This window comes from Capricornis sumatraensis, chromosome 9 (genome assembly GCF_032405125.1).
Source record: "Capricornis sumatraensis isolate serow.1 chromosome 9, serow.2, whole genome shotgun sequence".
Classification (NCBI taxonomy): Eukaryota; Metazoa; Chordata; class Mammalia; order Artiodactyla; family Bovidae; genus Capricornis; species Capricornis sumatraensis.
The window spans coordinates 26100169-26115844 of NC_091077.1; the positions used below are offsets into that span (position 1 = coordinate 26100169).

The window sequence follows — 15676 nt, forward strand, 5'->3', positions numbered from 1 at the left end:
AGTGAGAACAGGGAAATGAAGGCCAGGTATGGGACAGTCCTGTGGAAAACTTTCCAGAGTGGCAGGGAAGCCGGGAGAGCCTGGCGGTGGTCACATCCTGCAGCAGGGTTACACTGGGGAGGCACAGCCAGACAGAAATTCTAGACTCTACACGTGACTCTCACATACTGTAGGTGGTGTAAGTCCAAACTGCTTGAAAAACTCACTAATACTCTCAGTTGCTTCCTAACCTTGAATGTTCCAGCACTCCCAGGAGCCTTCTGATGTCCTGTCTCCTCACCGCATTCTCAGGGCTCCACTCTCACACCTTGGTCCATTCATCCCCCTTCTCTTCTCTGATTCTTCAGGACATTTCATCCTCCCATGAATGTTAACCTCCAGCTCTGTTTGGTTTTCTGCCCCCACAGCAAATCTTACACACAGTTTTTTATCCTTTCTCTCTTCTGCAAACAAGGCTTGATGGTGTGAGAGCCAGTGGGCTACATTGTGATTGGGTGAGGCAGTAGGCAGGGGTGGTGGGGGCTCTGAACTTGAATATGTTGATAATTTGGGGCTAGTAGCAATAACTGAGAACTATGATGGTCAAAAAGAGCTAGGGCTTGGCAGGACAATGGAATCAAAGACATGGAAGTGAGATAATTTGTAAAAGTATACTCAGAGGCAACAATTAGCAAAATATGAGATACAAGCAGAAACAGGTGGGATTTTAATACTGTTTTAAGTTTGGATCTACAGTATGTAATAACATTGTGATATTATTCACCATGCCTGGGGAACACAAACGAACACACCGAAGAGATAAGAATAAAAAATGATAAATTTGACTTCATATGTGCTGAACCTAGGATATCCATGAGATATTCACGTCATATTTAGCAAACCTAGAGTTTTAATTCAATGCAGTATGCCAGCAGGATCCAAGGTAGTATGCTTAAAATGTCATTCAAGGACAAACACCAGTGGGAAATTACATACTCTGGCCCTTTTTTAGAGATTGATTATACACTGATAAATCCTGCAGTAAATGAACATATTTAATTTAACTTTATTTCCAATGCCCTGCTCATATTTTTTTTTCAGAATACCTATTAACATAATTTAAATTTTTTCCCCAGGAACAGTGTTTTAAGAAATGCTCATTACAGCACTGAGGAGCTGTGATCAGATTATTAAGATAGAACTTGGTAGAGGAGGAGGCTATGGTTACTTGTATGGAAGGAAGAGTTGAAGAGTTATGAATTAATCACTCAGAGTAGACAGAGAAAAGAGACTAGAGATAGAAGCTTTATCAACATGTTTGGCACTTCCAGTGGTGCGTGGGAAATACAGTTTAGAGAGGTAGCATGTTGAGAGAGCAAAAGCATGGATTTCACAATCAACATGTGTGGGACAAATGATCTAATTTCTAAGGCTCAGTTTTCATATCTGAAAAGTAATGCTCACCTTTTTGAGTTGTATTGAGAAGTAAAATAGGTAATGCATAAAGCACCTATCACCTAGGAAACACATAGTCTACTTCAGTAAACATTATTATTAACATTATTTTCATTTAAATATTCTTGATGAGTAAGCAAAACTTTAATGATTAACCTGCTATGTTATGAGCTGAACATTAACAATTACACAGAAGAAATCTCATTGGTTGGTATCAATACCCTAACACAAGGGAGCACTCCCAGTTCCGACACACCTGGGGCAGGAACAGCATGGAACAGGAATCGACTGCAGAAGCCAAACAGTGGAAGAAGACACTGCAGGAATTTCCCGAAGGCCCCCATGACCATGATTTTTCATCAGTTTTTCATGAAGAGATGCTGGAAGCTAATAACTGAACCTTAGCAAATCTCTCTCCTTAAACCATTCTGAGCTACAAACTCCCTGGGTGAAGGGCTGTAGGAATCCAGCTGGCATGAGGTGACATCCTCTGACATTAGTCCTTACCCAGTACCCTGAAAGGCAGGCCAGGGGAGGGGCATCGGGAAGAGAACGCTCGGCTACGAGAGAGGTTTCTCTCTGAGTCGGTCACAGTGTCAGCAGTGCAGGCCTGAGTCACGTTCAGTCTCGGTCAGTTGAGCACACAAGGCCAGAAAAGAATCTAGATTTAGTCTAAATCTCTGCTAACTGCCACTGCAGATTAGCTTCTGTCTATCCCAGGACAAAAAATGGGGCAACTATTGTGGTTTTTATCCAGATCAGATCACTGCAAACCTCAAAGGGCTGGTGACCAGAATATATTCTTCTGCGGTCTTTTCTCTAGGACTTCTGGGCTGCAGTCTCTCAGACTGGTCTGAGTTTGTTGTTGTTCAGACTGGCCACTCTTGTTAATCAATAAGTCATTCCCTAGCACGCGGGATGTGGTTGGAGGAGATAACTGAGAGGAGGCGAGTGACTCTTTGAGCAAACACTCCCGGGATTCTCAGATCCTTGAGAAGGGGCAGTGGCAGGACCACAGCCACTGGTCTATGCACATGGATCCACAAGGCTGTTGTGGCAGGAGACGCTCATTAAGCTGTTCTCTAAGTGTAGATAGGGAAAGTATAAATGAAATTTCCCCTGGAACTTCAGAGGGTCTCTCTTTCTCTCTCTCGGGGAAGACTTGTAGCAGAAAATGGGCAGTTCATTATCTGATTTGTTCATATGGTCATTAGCCTAAAACCAGAAGACTGGGGCAAAATAAATACACATAAAATAATGCTGCTCAAAATAAGGTCTAAAGATGGGCAGCAGCAGCATCTGAATCCAGCATTCCCTAGAAGCACATCTTCTCAGGTCCTATCCTAGGCGTACAGAAAACTGTTCCGAAAAGTTTTCCAGATACTTCTCCATATACAAAAGTTTAAGAAGAACTGTCCTAGGCCTATAGGAGAGGTGTCTAAAGTTTCCACTTCTGTTCACTCACAACGAGCCCAGCTTGCTTGTTTTTCTACCCTTAGTTTCCAGTTCTCTTATCCTGATCATATCTGATTAGGTCATCTGGTTATATATAAGAACTCAGTCTTGCAATTTTTATCATCAGTGTAAATCAGAATTCTATTTATGGAAAACAACTCTATAGAGGCAGTAAAAATGCTGGTTCTTAGCCCTATGATTGGTTTGCAGTGGAGAGACTATAGCTGCAACTTTTGAAACATTTCTGTTCATTCGCAGAATAACAATGATATAAAACAAAGGGTGAAAAAAGGCAGAAGACACTTACATGGGCTGCAAGTTGCTCCTGGGAAGCTTTTACTTCAGCTTGTAATTTCTCAATGCACTGAAAAGGGGTAGAGTTTAGAAACAAAGTGTGTAACTCTTCCTTTTACATATTCAGAGTGTTCCAGATGTACTGGTTCTCATATTTTACAAATGGCAGCATTATCTCAGCTAGATGTTTTGAATATCATCGCTCCCATCCCTCTCTTCCACTCCATGGAAGAACCCGTCAACAAAGTATATCAATATAGTAAAAACTAGGTCATGATTGGGAAAAATAATGTTTGCTTGATGTACTGCAGATAAAGTTAACCTATCTTATATCACATCATGTATACATACATGTGGGACCAAATGAATTGGTACCTGCCTTTGGAATATATGGACATGTTTTAATGTGAAGATATATATACCTATATATAGATACAGATTATCTGTCTATCCATCCCTCTATCACAAAAGCAGATACAAAACAACATGGGTTGAACAAGAGATAAATTTACATAATGACACATATAAAAATGTCCTGAGATTCAGAGATTGGTGACTTCTCATAAAGTAATTTATTAAAAGTCTATGAAAAATGTTTTGATCAACTTCTTTCACTACCCAGAAAGAAGCTATTGCTTGATTAAGTTCAATTGAAAACTAAGAAATATTTATATAGTCAATATCACTTATAAAATAAATAGAATATTCCCTTAATAAGATTCAAAAGAATACATATCAAACTTAAAAATATCACCAAGAAAGTTTGTTTTTTATGTGAATATTGTATCAGAAAATACAGTTACATTGAGCAAATACAGAAACTGTGATTCACCATCTTGAACTTAAATATGAACTTCCAGCCCAGCCAGAAATAACTACAGGATTTTCAGCTCATATGTTTAGGTAGCTTTTAAAATAAAGATTATTCTTCTTCTATGACATACCTGGTCTTTTGCAAGAACCATTTTTTTGTATGGTTCTCCACTGTCTTCCCTACAGTCCAGAGCTTCTAGCTTTTTCTCCAGCCAGGAAACTTGCTCAAGCAGCTTTGATTTTGTTCCTTCTGAGACTGCAAGCTGGAGAAATGTGCTTGTAAGGGCATGGAAGTACAATGACTTTTTTAAAGCTTATTTTATTAAAGTCCAATTTACAAATGAATTGCCTTCCATCAATATCTCTTAAATATGAAAATGGCTTTTGAAACATTCTCATAGATGACAAATGATTAGTAAAGAGAGATAAGGAAATAATTTTTATTTTATTTATTGTTAATAATAAAGATCTTTCTGGGCAAGAGATGAGACCACATAGTTACAGCAGGCAGAGATATGTCTAGTACAACAGTCTCAACACTCATCTTTATTATGTTTCAACATTGTATTTTATTTGTACAGCTGAATCTGAAATCTGTATTGTGGTTTAGATAGGGTTCTTGAAACTTGACTCTTTGGAGGCTACCTGCTCAGTCACTCAGTCATGTCCGATCCTTTGTGACCCCATGGACTGTAGCCTTCCCACCAGGCTCCTCTGTCCATGGGATTTTCCAGGTAAGAACACTGAAGTGGTTTCCATTTCCTACTCCAGGGGATCTTCCTGATCCAGGGATAGAACCCACATCTCCTGCATTGGCAGGTGGATTCTTTACCTCTGTGCCTGGGAAACCCCCAAAGTACTAGCTAGTTATGCACGCGTGCTGACTCACTCAGTCATGTCCGACCCTTTGTGACCCCACGGGAAGCCGCAGCTCTCTAGAAAGAGGAGGAATTCTGACTCCCTCCCTTGAATTTTTAGTGCAGCTGTAAACAATCTGCCTGCAGTACAGGAGCAGTAGGAGATGCAGGTTCAATACCGGGGTTGGGAACGTCTCCTGGAGGAGGGCCTGGCAACCCTCAGCAGTATTCTTGCCTGGAGAATCCCATGGACAGAGGAGCCTGGTAAGCTATAGTCCATGGGATCGCAAACAGTCGGACACAACTGAAACGACTTTGCAGCAGCAGCAGGACAGAAGGAGCTGAAGGGAAATGCAGGAATTTCTAGTTAAAATCAGATGATCAAGGGCTTTGGTTATTGTCATTTAGTCACTAAATCCTGTCCCAGGCTTTGTGACCCTATGGACTGTAGCCCACCAGGCTTCCTTATCCATAGGATTTCCCAGGCAAGAATCCTGGAGTGGGTTGCATTTCCTTCTCCAGGAGAGGTCTGTGCTAACCATAACCATAAAATGTCTCAAGATGAGTGTTTTCCTGTTTGTAGACTTCTCCTGAGGAGAGTGGTACTTGGATAATCCCTAGTCCCTTAGCCTTCTTAGAGAGTCCCTTGTGATTTTTCTTTCTAGCTCAGCAACAATTCTGAAAGAGTCCCTGGAAAGGGACATACAACCTTGTATTCATTCCAGATCTCGAGTTCCGAGGCTTGGCTTATCTCTAAGTATCTTTTTCATATTATTCCAAGAATTATTGCAAAGCATACCATCTCATCTTGAAAAGGGCAACAAATATTTAGAGACGTTTACCAAATCGAGAGGCATTGAGAGGTTAGTCTGCCATGGAAATAAGTTGGGTACATCACGTATGCTGGTATCCATCCATCTATCCATGCACACATCGATGCACTCAACAAGTATTTGTCTAGTTGGCTCTCTGTGCAGCCATTGTGTTGTATGCAGGGAATGATGAAAGCACAACAGGAAGGTCAGAAAGTGAAAGCGAAAGTCACTCAGTCGTGTCCAACTCTTTGCGACCCCATGGAATTCTCCAGGCCAGAATAATGGAGTGGGTAGCCTTTCCCTTCTCCAGGGTATCTTCCCAACCTGGGGATCGATTCCAGGTCTCCCACATTGCAGGAGGACTTTTTAGCAGCTGAGCCACAGGGTAGCCCAAGAATACTGGAGTGGGTAGCCTTTCCCTTCTCCAGGGGATCTTCCCAACCCAGGGATCGAACCCAGGTCTCCCGCATGGCAGGCAGATTCTTTACCAGCTGAGTCACAACGGAAGCCCACAAGGGAGGGTCAGAGGGAGCACATGCGCCATGAACTGTTGTCTTTGCCTTTCAGCTCTCAGTGGCCTGGGAGGCCTGAGGAGCTCTGCATGAATACTAATACATCTAACTCTTGGGGTGCATGATGGTTTGGAAATGTAATCTGATTTCTCCGAGCACCCTTCCATTTCATCATAGTAGAGTGTAATGGCTGAAGACACAGACTCTGAGACTTTGAGTAAAAGTCTCAGTTTGCTACTTGCTATCTTTGTGATTTGGACAAATTGCTCAGACTCTCTGGGCTTGACTTTCCCACCTGTAAATAGGAATGAGGATAAAAAGAATGGTACTTATCTTATGCATTTGTTTTGAGGTTTATACATGAGTCTACACAAGAGAAACACTTAGAACAATGCCTGGAATACATCAAACACTCAGTAGTTCCTATTATTATTTCATCTACATCCTCTCGACTGCAGTAAGCATTCACATAGGTTTCATCCAAATATTCATTATTTATCAAATTATAAAATAAAGTATCTGAAGATGTCACAGCCTCTACAAGCTGGTTACCCTAAACTCAATTTATATTTGGTTTGCTCGCTTCCTGTAACCACTCTAGTCTTCAGGGAAAAGTCCTATCTAAGTCTGATGTATTTTTTTAGTCTCAAATATATTCTTTCTCAGTCTGTCCCATTTAGTTCCCATATCCTGAATGATTGATCCAGTCACCATTTGGTTATCTTTCTTTTAAATCTATCTCCTATTGTTTTTAGGCCTTTATTCATTTACTCAACAGATATTCATGTATTCACTCATTGCTAAAGAAATATGTTGGATCTTTATTATATGTAAGCTTTGGAGGTAAAAAATAAAGGTGATATTGTTTGTATTTTCACAATTTACTCAGAAAAGCAGATGATTTAAAAACTATTCCATAATGTGAAAGTGTATAGATGAATAATAATATTAGTACCACTTAATGCTTACCGGGTACTTAGTACATATCAGATATTCTGAGAACCTTTTGTTTTCATATTTATTTCAGTTTAGCTTCATATTCATTTCACAGATAAGGAAATTCAATAAGGTTGCATAACTTGTCTAAGGACATAGATAGTAAATATTGGAACCCAAGTTTTCAGTAGTGGGCATTAGGTGTGACTCCCAAAGTCCAAGTCTGACCCCAGAAATGGGGCCCTGATAATCATGACAATCCCATTCTCTTTCCTTCCATCCATTTTCCTCCCATTGGTTTAGGAATCAAGGCCTCAACCAATCAGATCCTGGATCTTCTCTGGCAACAGTTAATGTATAGGAAATATGACCTAGTTTGCACCAGCCACTCTGGCCAGGAGGAACTCTGATGATTTGGAGAAGCACTTTCTCTTATCCACAGACAAGAATGCTACCATAGCCATCCTACAAACATCCAGGAAACCCGTTCTATGACAAAGCCACTCTCTGGATGGAAGTGTGGACAACAGAACAAACCTGGGTCTTGTTGACACCACTGAAATGTTTTTCCAACTAATTTTGAAGCATCTCCTACCTTGGGACTTACCTTTAGTGAGTTTATAAGTTTCCTTATTGATTAGACATTGAGTTTTCTCTTATTTGCTGCCATAAGCATTCTGCTGATAAATTGTCTGATTCCAAAATTGCATAATCATGACCATAAGTGAGTAAGATCTATGGAAAAATAGCAACTAACATTTGTTTGGTAGCTACAGCTTACCACACATTTTATTTTGTTGTTGTTGTGACTCTTTTAAAGATTGGAAGTTAGGTGCTTTTAGGGGTTTTCCCAGAGCTAATAAGGACAGGTTAGATTGGGATCTACATTGGTCTGTTTCCCACTTTGGGTTCTATAGTATATCCAAAGCCTAACTCTGAGACTGCCTGCAAAAATGAGATCTATGATTTCCCCTGATCATGTGGCTTTCGGCACTTTTTCTCTGTGTGTTCACTTATTTACCTGAAGAAAATTTATTTTCCTTTTTTCTAAGACTTGAGGAAAGTCTGTCCTGCCATCTCAGTCCCTTTTTATATATATACCAACCCCATCTCTTTGCTCTCCTCTTATAATAAATTTCTGTCTGAATATCCCTTTGGCTCAAATATATTTAGCTCAGATTCAGCTTATCTCTAAGAAATCTTGACATGGAATCACAATATCTGTATTTTAGGCCTGACCCCACAACCCTCTGATGTTATGACCTATGAGCCCATAATAAAATTTTACTATGTCGCTTTGCTATGTTTTTACAGGGTAGTTCTCCAATCATGTGTATTCTAACTAGGTTGTAAATTTCCCAGAAGGTTGGATAGGGAGAGTTCTGTCAAAACTTATAACAAAATTCAGTCAGATTGGCCAGAAATAATATTTGCTAAAAACATTTCATTTATTCACTTTTTAAATGATATTTTCATTGTCATATGTTTCAAAATCTCACAAAAGCAGGATAAAGGGATCTTATTATCTCTGCCTCCTGTGGATACATTGAAGCAAGAACTAATGTTGGATTGCATTATATAATGATGAAACTGTTTATTAGCATAAGACTACTGATATTGCCCCAGCCCTTTTGAAAATGACCTATCAGATAAGACTGATAATCCAAAAGAACAGAAAAAATGAAAGAAAATAAAATGAAATAACATAATTATATATCTAAGTATTTTTAAAGTACTGAATAAAAGAATATGCTCTATTGCTGAGTTGCAAGATAATAGCTACCATTTTGAATTCACTCCATTGTTTTGATTGGAGTTTTAGAACTTTTCAAAATTTAATTTTCAATTCAGGAAGCTCTTAGGAATGCTGCTTAAATTCAAATTCAAATTATAGGATAGAAAACAAGATATCAAAGAAAGTAAGAGGAAACCTAAGTTAGTAGCTGCAAGATATCCCAGTTGAATTTAAAAGCTCTAGGGGCCTTGGGCACCACTTCCTTTTTATTGCTTTTTTTTGTTTGTTTTTCATAGGAACTGCTTAGTTTTACAGTTACTCATTTGAAAGAGAATAAAGATAAAAGCTCAGTCCAACTTAGTATCAGACACCTGCTTATAAAGAGAGAGTAGAAATGCATTATTCTTTAAGTAATCAGTTTCTATATTTCCTAACCAGCTATCTGTGCTGGAACATATGGTTCACATGATGTTGGGAGGCTAATATTCTCCCTTTGATTTTTGAAGAGTCGGCCCCTTCCCCTCTGCCTGATTCTAACACATTTAGAGGGAGGAGATGATTTTAAAAGCACGAACAACATTTGTCGTAAGAATTACGTAAAACGAAGGAACAAGTTTCATATTATACATTTGAGGCTATATAAATCCACTAAAATATTCAACTTTAATATATACCTTGGCATTCAATAGTAGGTCATCATAAATGTAATGCAATATCATTAAAAGTCAAAGGAAGATAAACTGTATTCATTGCACAGCTTGTTGATGCAGTCAAGAAAGTATATTGATACGTTTCATATTAATATTCAAGATGAAAGTAAAAAAAATGACTTGTACTTCAAAATGATGGCAGATTAAGAAGCTCTAGGAATTGGTTCTCCCACTTAAATAATTTTTGAGCTGGCAAGAACTGTCAGAACTAACCATTTATTACCTCTGGATTCTAGTGGAATGCTTTCAGTATCCAGGAAAGTGCATGATGAACAAAGATGCTGGCATTCAAGGAAATCTCTGTAAGGTCATTGGCTAACTACAGAGGCAATGGAATAGCAACTTTAGTAACCACACAAGACAAAAATTATGGTCTCTGCAAAATTAGTTTGGAAAAGTAACCAAACATACAAACTGTAGAGGAGGGAAGAATTGTATATGGTCTTGGGGAGTTAGAAAGAATCTGATTTCCAGAGTTACTGTATTAGAATATTCAAAATGTCTGGTTCTCAACAAACAAGTACAAAGATCACAAAGCAAAGTATGACTCATTTATTGGAAAATTAATTGATAAAAACTATCCATGAAGAAGTGTAGGCATTGAACTTTTGGACTTAATTAATGAATACTTTAAAATATCCTCAAAGAGCTGAAAGAAACCACGGACAAAGAAGTAAAGGAAATAAGAACGATACATATACAGATAGAAAATATATGAATGGATAAAAATTATAAAAAGAAACTAAGTAGAAATTCTGAAGTTAGGAAACAAAATAGTTGAAAAAATTACTGAAATGGTTCAGTAGCAGATATAAGCTAGAAGATGACAGAATCAAGAAAACTTGAAGACAGGACAACTGAAATTACCTGATGTAAGGAGCAGGAAGAAAAAGGTATACAGAGAAGTGATCAGAGCCTAAGAGTTTATGCACACTATGGAAAAAGCTACCAAGTATACAGACATATACATTATAGGAGCAAATAACTAAAGATGATGCAGAAAAGGAAAAGGGAATTTAAATGGTACACAAAAATCAAGCGCACAAGAAAGCAGCATGGAGGAAGTGAGTAACAAATAGATGTAAAATACAGAGAAAACAAATAGCAAAATGGCAGAATTATGTCCTTTATTATCAGTAGTATTTTAAAAGTAACTGGATTAGACCCAGCAAATAAAAGACAGTGACTAGAAAAATGAATTAAGAAATGTGATCCAAGTATACACCACTTATAATAGAGTAACTTCCACCCCAAAGAAACAAATAGTGAAAGGAAAAAAAGATATTCCATGTGCATAGTAGCCAAAAGAGAGCTGGCATGGCTATACTAATATCAGAGAACATCAAATAGATGCCAAGCCAAATTTTAACAGAATACAGGGATGTAATATATTGATAAAAGGGTTAGTTTATCAAAATTATACATCAAACTACAGACCCTCCCCCATATATGAAACCATTAACAGAATTTAAGGGAGAAATAAATAGTAATAAATAGTTATAGAGTAGAGACTTCAATATCCTACTTTTAATAATGGATAGAAAATGTACGCAAAAGATCAAGGGCAAATAGAATTCATCAACACTACGGACGAGGTGGATCTAACAGATAATGTTCAGGATAATCCATCCAACAATAGAATACACAGTCTTCTCAAGTGCGCCCAGGGCACATTCTCCAGGATAGACCATATATGTTAGGCCACAAAATAATTCTACATAAGTTTAAAAGGACTGAAATTATGCAAAGTACCTTCTCCAATCACAATGGAATAAATCTAGAAATTAAAGACAAAAGGAAAACTGAGAAATTTGAAAATAAATGGAAATAGCACATTCTTACAGAATCAATGGGTCAAAGCAAAAAAAAATCACAAAGGAAATTAAGTATCTGGAGATAAAAAGAAAAACAGAACAATATAGTGAGACAGAGGATGCGGTGAAGACAGGGCCAGAGGGAAACCTATAGATGGAACATGTACATTAAAAGAGGAGAACTATGTCAAATCAGCAACCTAACTTCATACCTTGAAGTTAGAACTTGAAGAAAAAGAGAACACTAAACCCAGAGTCAATAGGAGGAAATAATAAATATTAAGTCAGAGATAAAACAGAATACAAAAGCATCAATGAAACCAAAAAGTTGGTTCTTGGAAGTGATCAACAAAGTTGACAAGTCTTTAATTATATTAACAAAAAAGAAAAAAAAATAACTAAAAGTAAGGAAAACTAGGGAAATTACTACCAGCCTTAAAGAAATTTGAAAGATTATGAGTGAATACTATGAATAATTGGATGCAAACCAACTATATTATCTAGATGAAATGAACAAATTCCTAGGAAGACATAATTTGCCAAAACTGATTCAAGAAAATTTGAAAATCTCAATAGACCTGTAGCAAGTAAAGAGATTGAGTCTTTAATCAACATCTTTCAACCAAGTCCAAGATCAGATGGCTTCACTGTGGATTCATCGAACATTTTAAGGACAGTAAACACTAATTTCACACAAACTCATTTAAAAAACAGAAAAGGAGACTACTTCCTAATACATTACCCTAATATCAAAGTCACACAAAGATACTGCTATAAAAAGTATAAACCCACATTACCTAAGAAAAGAGACGCAAAACCCCTCAGCAAAATAATAGCAAACTGGATCCAAAAGGATATTCATTACAAAGAGTATGCATCAAGAATAAGTGGAATTTATCACAGGGATGCTAGGGCAGACCAACATTAAAAAACCCACAATTACTACAACATAACACATCAATAGAATAAAGGAAAAATACAATATGTTCATCTCAATAGATGCAGAAAATTATTTGACAGAATTCATGATATGATAGAAGCACTCAGCAAACTAGGAATAAAAGAAAGCCTTCTCAATGTGATAAAGAGTGTTTATGAAAAAACCCACAACTAACATCATATTCAGTGTTGAAAAATGGAAAGCTTTCCCCTTAAGATCAAGAAAAGATAAGAATGCCTGCTTTCTCCACTGCTTATTCAACTTTGTATTGAGAGCTCTACTCAGATCAAATAAGCCAGAAAAAGAAAAAAAAAAATCTAAACTGTAAATTAGAAATAAAACTATTTCCATATGAAGATGACATGATTCTATATATAGAAAATTTCAAACAATCCCCAAGAAAAACTACTCAATTCAGTTCAGTTCAGTTCAGTCGCTCAGTCGTGTCTGACTCTTTGCGACCCCATGAATCGCAGCACGCCAGGCCTCCCTGTCCATCACCAACTCCCGGAGTTCACTCAGACTCACGTCCATCGAGTCAGTGATGCCATCCAGCCATCTCATCCTCGGTCGTCCCCTTTTCCTTCTGCCCCTATCCTTCCCAGCATCAGAGTCTTTTCCAATGAGGCAACTCTTCGCATGAGGTGGACAAAGTACTGGAGTTTCAACTTTAGCATCATTCCCTCCAAAGAAATCCCAGGGCTGATCTCCTTCAGAATGGACTGGTTGGATCTCCTTGCAGTCCAAGGGACTCTCAAGAGTCTTCTCCAACACCACAGTTCAAAAGCATCAATTCTTCGGCGCTCAGCCTTCTTCACAGTCCAACTCTCACATCCATACATGACCACTGGAAAAACCATAGCCTTGACTAGACGGACCTTAGTCGGCAAAGTAATGCCTCTGCTTTTGAATATGCTATCTAGGTTGGTCATAACTTTTCTTCCAAGAAGCTAATAAATGAATCTAGTAGAGTTTCAGGTATAATATAAACACATAAAAATTAATTTGGGTTGTTATACACCTATGTTTTTAAATGTAGACTAATTATTATTCAGGTGTAGTGAGGTTAACAGATCTGGAGTTGATCATCATTGGAAAGATAGTTAGTTACAGTCCCCAAGAGGAGGGGCATGACACACCATGAGGAGGGTAACAATATGGAGGGGACATATCTGAACTAAAGGGTCAGTCAGGAGCAGAGGAAGCAAGGGGAGAATGTGGGCAGGAACATTTATTGCAGCTTCCATGGGGAGGAACACGTGAGTAAAGATAATCAGGGTTAGGACTAGCTCGTTTGGATAACTTCAGTGGGCTCCGGAACATCGAGATGGTCCCTCCTTGTATGGTACCTGTACCTGGGGTGGTTAGAGCAGAGGAACAGTGGCCCTGTGTTTTGATTGGTCAGTTGTATATGAAAGGCACATTTACAGAGAAGCCCTTCACTATTTCTAGGAATTGATTGGCAAGCATTGTGAGGGTGGGGGCAGTCCCTCCAGGGTCAGCAAGGCCCTGGATATCAAATCATCTGAATTTTTTTTAAAGGCATTATTAATACAACCAGCAATGAGCAATCCAAAACAGAAATACAACAGTTCCATTCACAGTGGTATCCAGAAGAATAAGCTACCAAGAAATAAACTTTTTATTGAGGAGGTGAAAGAGTGATACACTGAAAATTACACAACATTGCTGAAAGAAATTAAAGAAAACCTAAATGAAAATATCTTATGTTTGCATGTTGCAAAATCTAATATTGTTAAGATGATAAAACTCCCCAAAACTAACTACAGATTCAATGCAATCACTACTAAAACTTATTAGCTTTCTTTGCAAAGATGGAAAAGCCAGTTCTCAAATTCATATGTAATCTCAAGGACCCAGAATAGCCAAAACAATCAATCAATAATAAAAAACAAATTGGAGGACTCACACTTCCCAATTTCAAAATGTACTACAAAGCTATAGTAATTAAAAACAGTGTCAAAGTTGGTATAAAGATACGTAAATAGAACAATGGAATAGAACTGAGAATTCAGAAATAAACCCAAACATCTACAGCCAGTCAGTTTTCAACAGGAGTGCAAAGACCATATCATAGGTAAAGAAGAGTTTCTTCACAAATGGTGCTGGGACAACTGTATAGACACATGCAAAAAAGATGAAACTCCACCCCTTCCTCACTCCATAAACAAAAATTGACTAAACATGGATCTAAATAGAAGAGGAAAACTATAAAACTTAAGAAGAAATCAGGAGAAAATCTTCAAGATCTTGGATTTGAAAATGGATTATTTGATACTGAAAGCAGGAGCAACAAAACACAAAATAGTTAAATTGGACTTCATCAGAATTAAACATTTTTGTGCAGGAAAGAACATTATCAAGAAAGTGAAAAAATAACCTAAAGCATGAGAAAAAAAATTTACAAATCATATGTCTGATACAGATTTAGTATGAAGAATGTACAATATAAAGAACTCTTACAACCCAAAAAAAAAAATACAAATGACCCAATTAAAAATGGGCAAAGGACTTCAACAGACATTTCTCCAAAGATGACACACAAATGGCCAATAGACACAAGAAAAGATGTTTAAAACTATACCTAGTACCATGTGTACAGGAAAATCATAGCATCTCTCCAAGGAACTGTAGCAAAGTGCATCTGCCCTAGCCCATCCACGAGGACAACAATGTCCAGTCGGTCTGAGGACACTACAAAGGTCAGCAAATCACCAAAGTAGTCCAGGGGTTCAGGAAAAAGAAAGTAGGTTCTACATTGATCAGATGCAGTGTGAGAAGGCAAATGACACTACTGTTTATGGGTATTCACCAGAGCAAGGTAGTTTCCAACAGAGTTAAACCAAAGACCAAGAAAAAAAATTTTTGTACACAAAGCCATATCTGAATTAGTTCAAAAAGAGAAAAAAATAACTATAAGAAATAACTTATTGTGAAAATGAAAAAATGAAACAACCTGTTGTGAAACCATGGTTTAACTGAAGATGTTTAGCTTAGTGTGTATTTCTTTGCAGTTTTACAAGATGTCTCTAATATTTCATTTCCTTCCCATTTTGTTATTGATATGTAGCATTATAAATCTGCTTTTGCAGTTGTGATTAATGATTGTGTGAATAAAATAGGGCACTTCCTAATTTAAAAAAACTCAACATAATCAATCATTAATTAAGGAAATGCAGATAAAAACCACAATGAGATTTCACTTCACAGCCACTATTATGGCTATTTTTTTAAAAACAAATTTATATTGGAGTATTTGATCAACAATTTTGTGTTAGTTTCAGGTGTACAGCAAAGTGATTCAGTTATACATATACATGTATCTATTCTTTTTCAAGTT

At 37.6% G+C, this 15676-nt stretch overlaps 1 protein-coding gene across 1 annotated transcript in view; it reads right to left on the reverse strand.

The window, feature by feature from the left end:
* Positions 1–15676, reverse strand: part of CCDC192 (coiled-coil domain containing 192) — a 178088-nt gene that overhangs the window by 141643 nt on the left and 20769 nt on the right. Inside the window, exons 3-4 of the mRNA XM_068981026.1 lie at positions 4128–4259; positions 3197–3253 (exon numbers count right to left, since the gene is read on the reverse strand). Coding sequence (XP_068837127.1) covers positions 3197–3253; positions 4128–4259 — 189 coding nt within the window. The remainder of the gene's footprint in view (positions 1–3196; positions 3254–4127; positions 4260–15676) is intronic.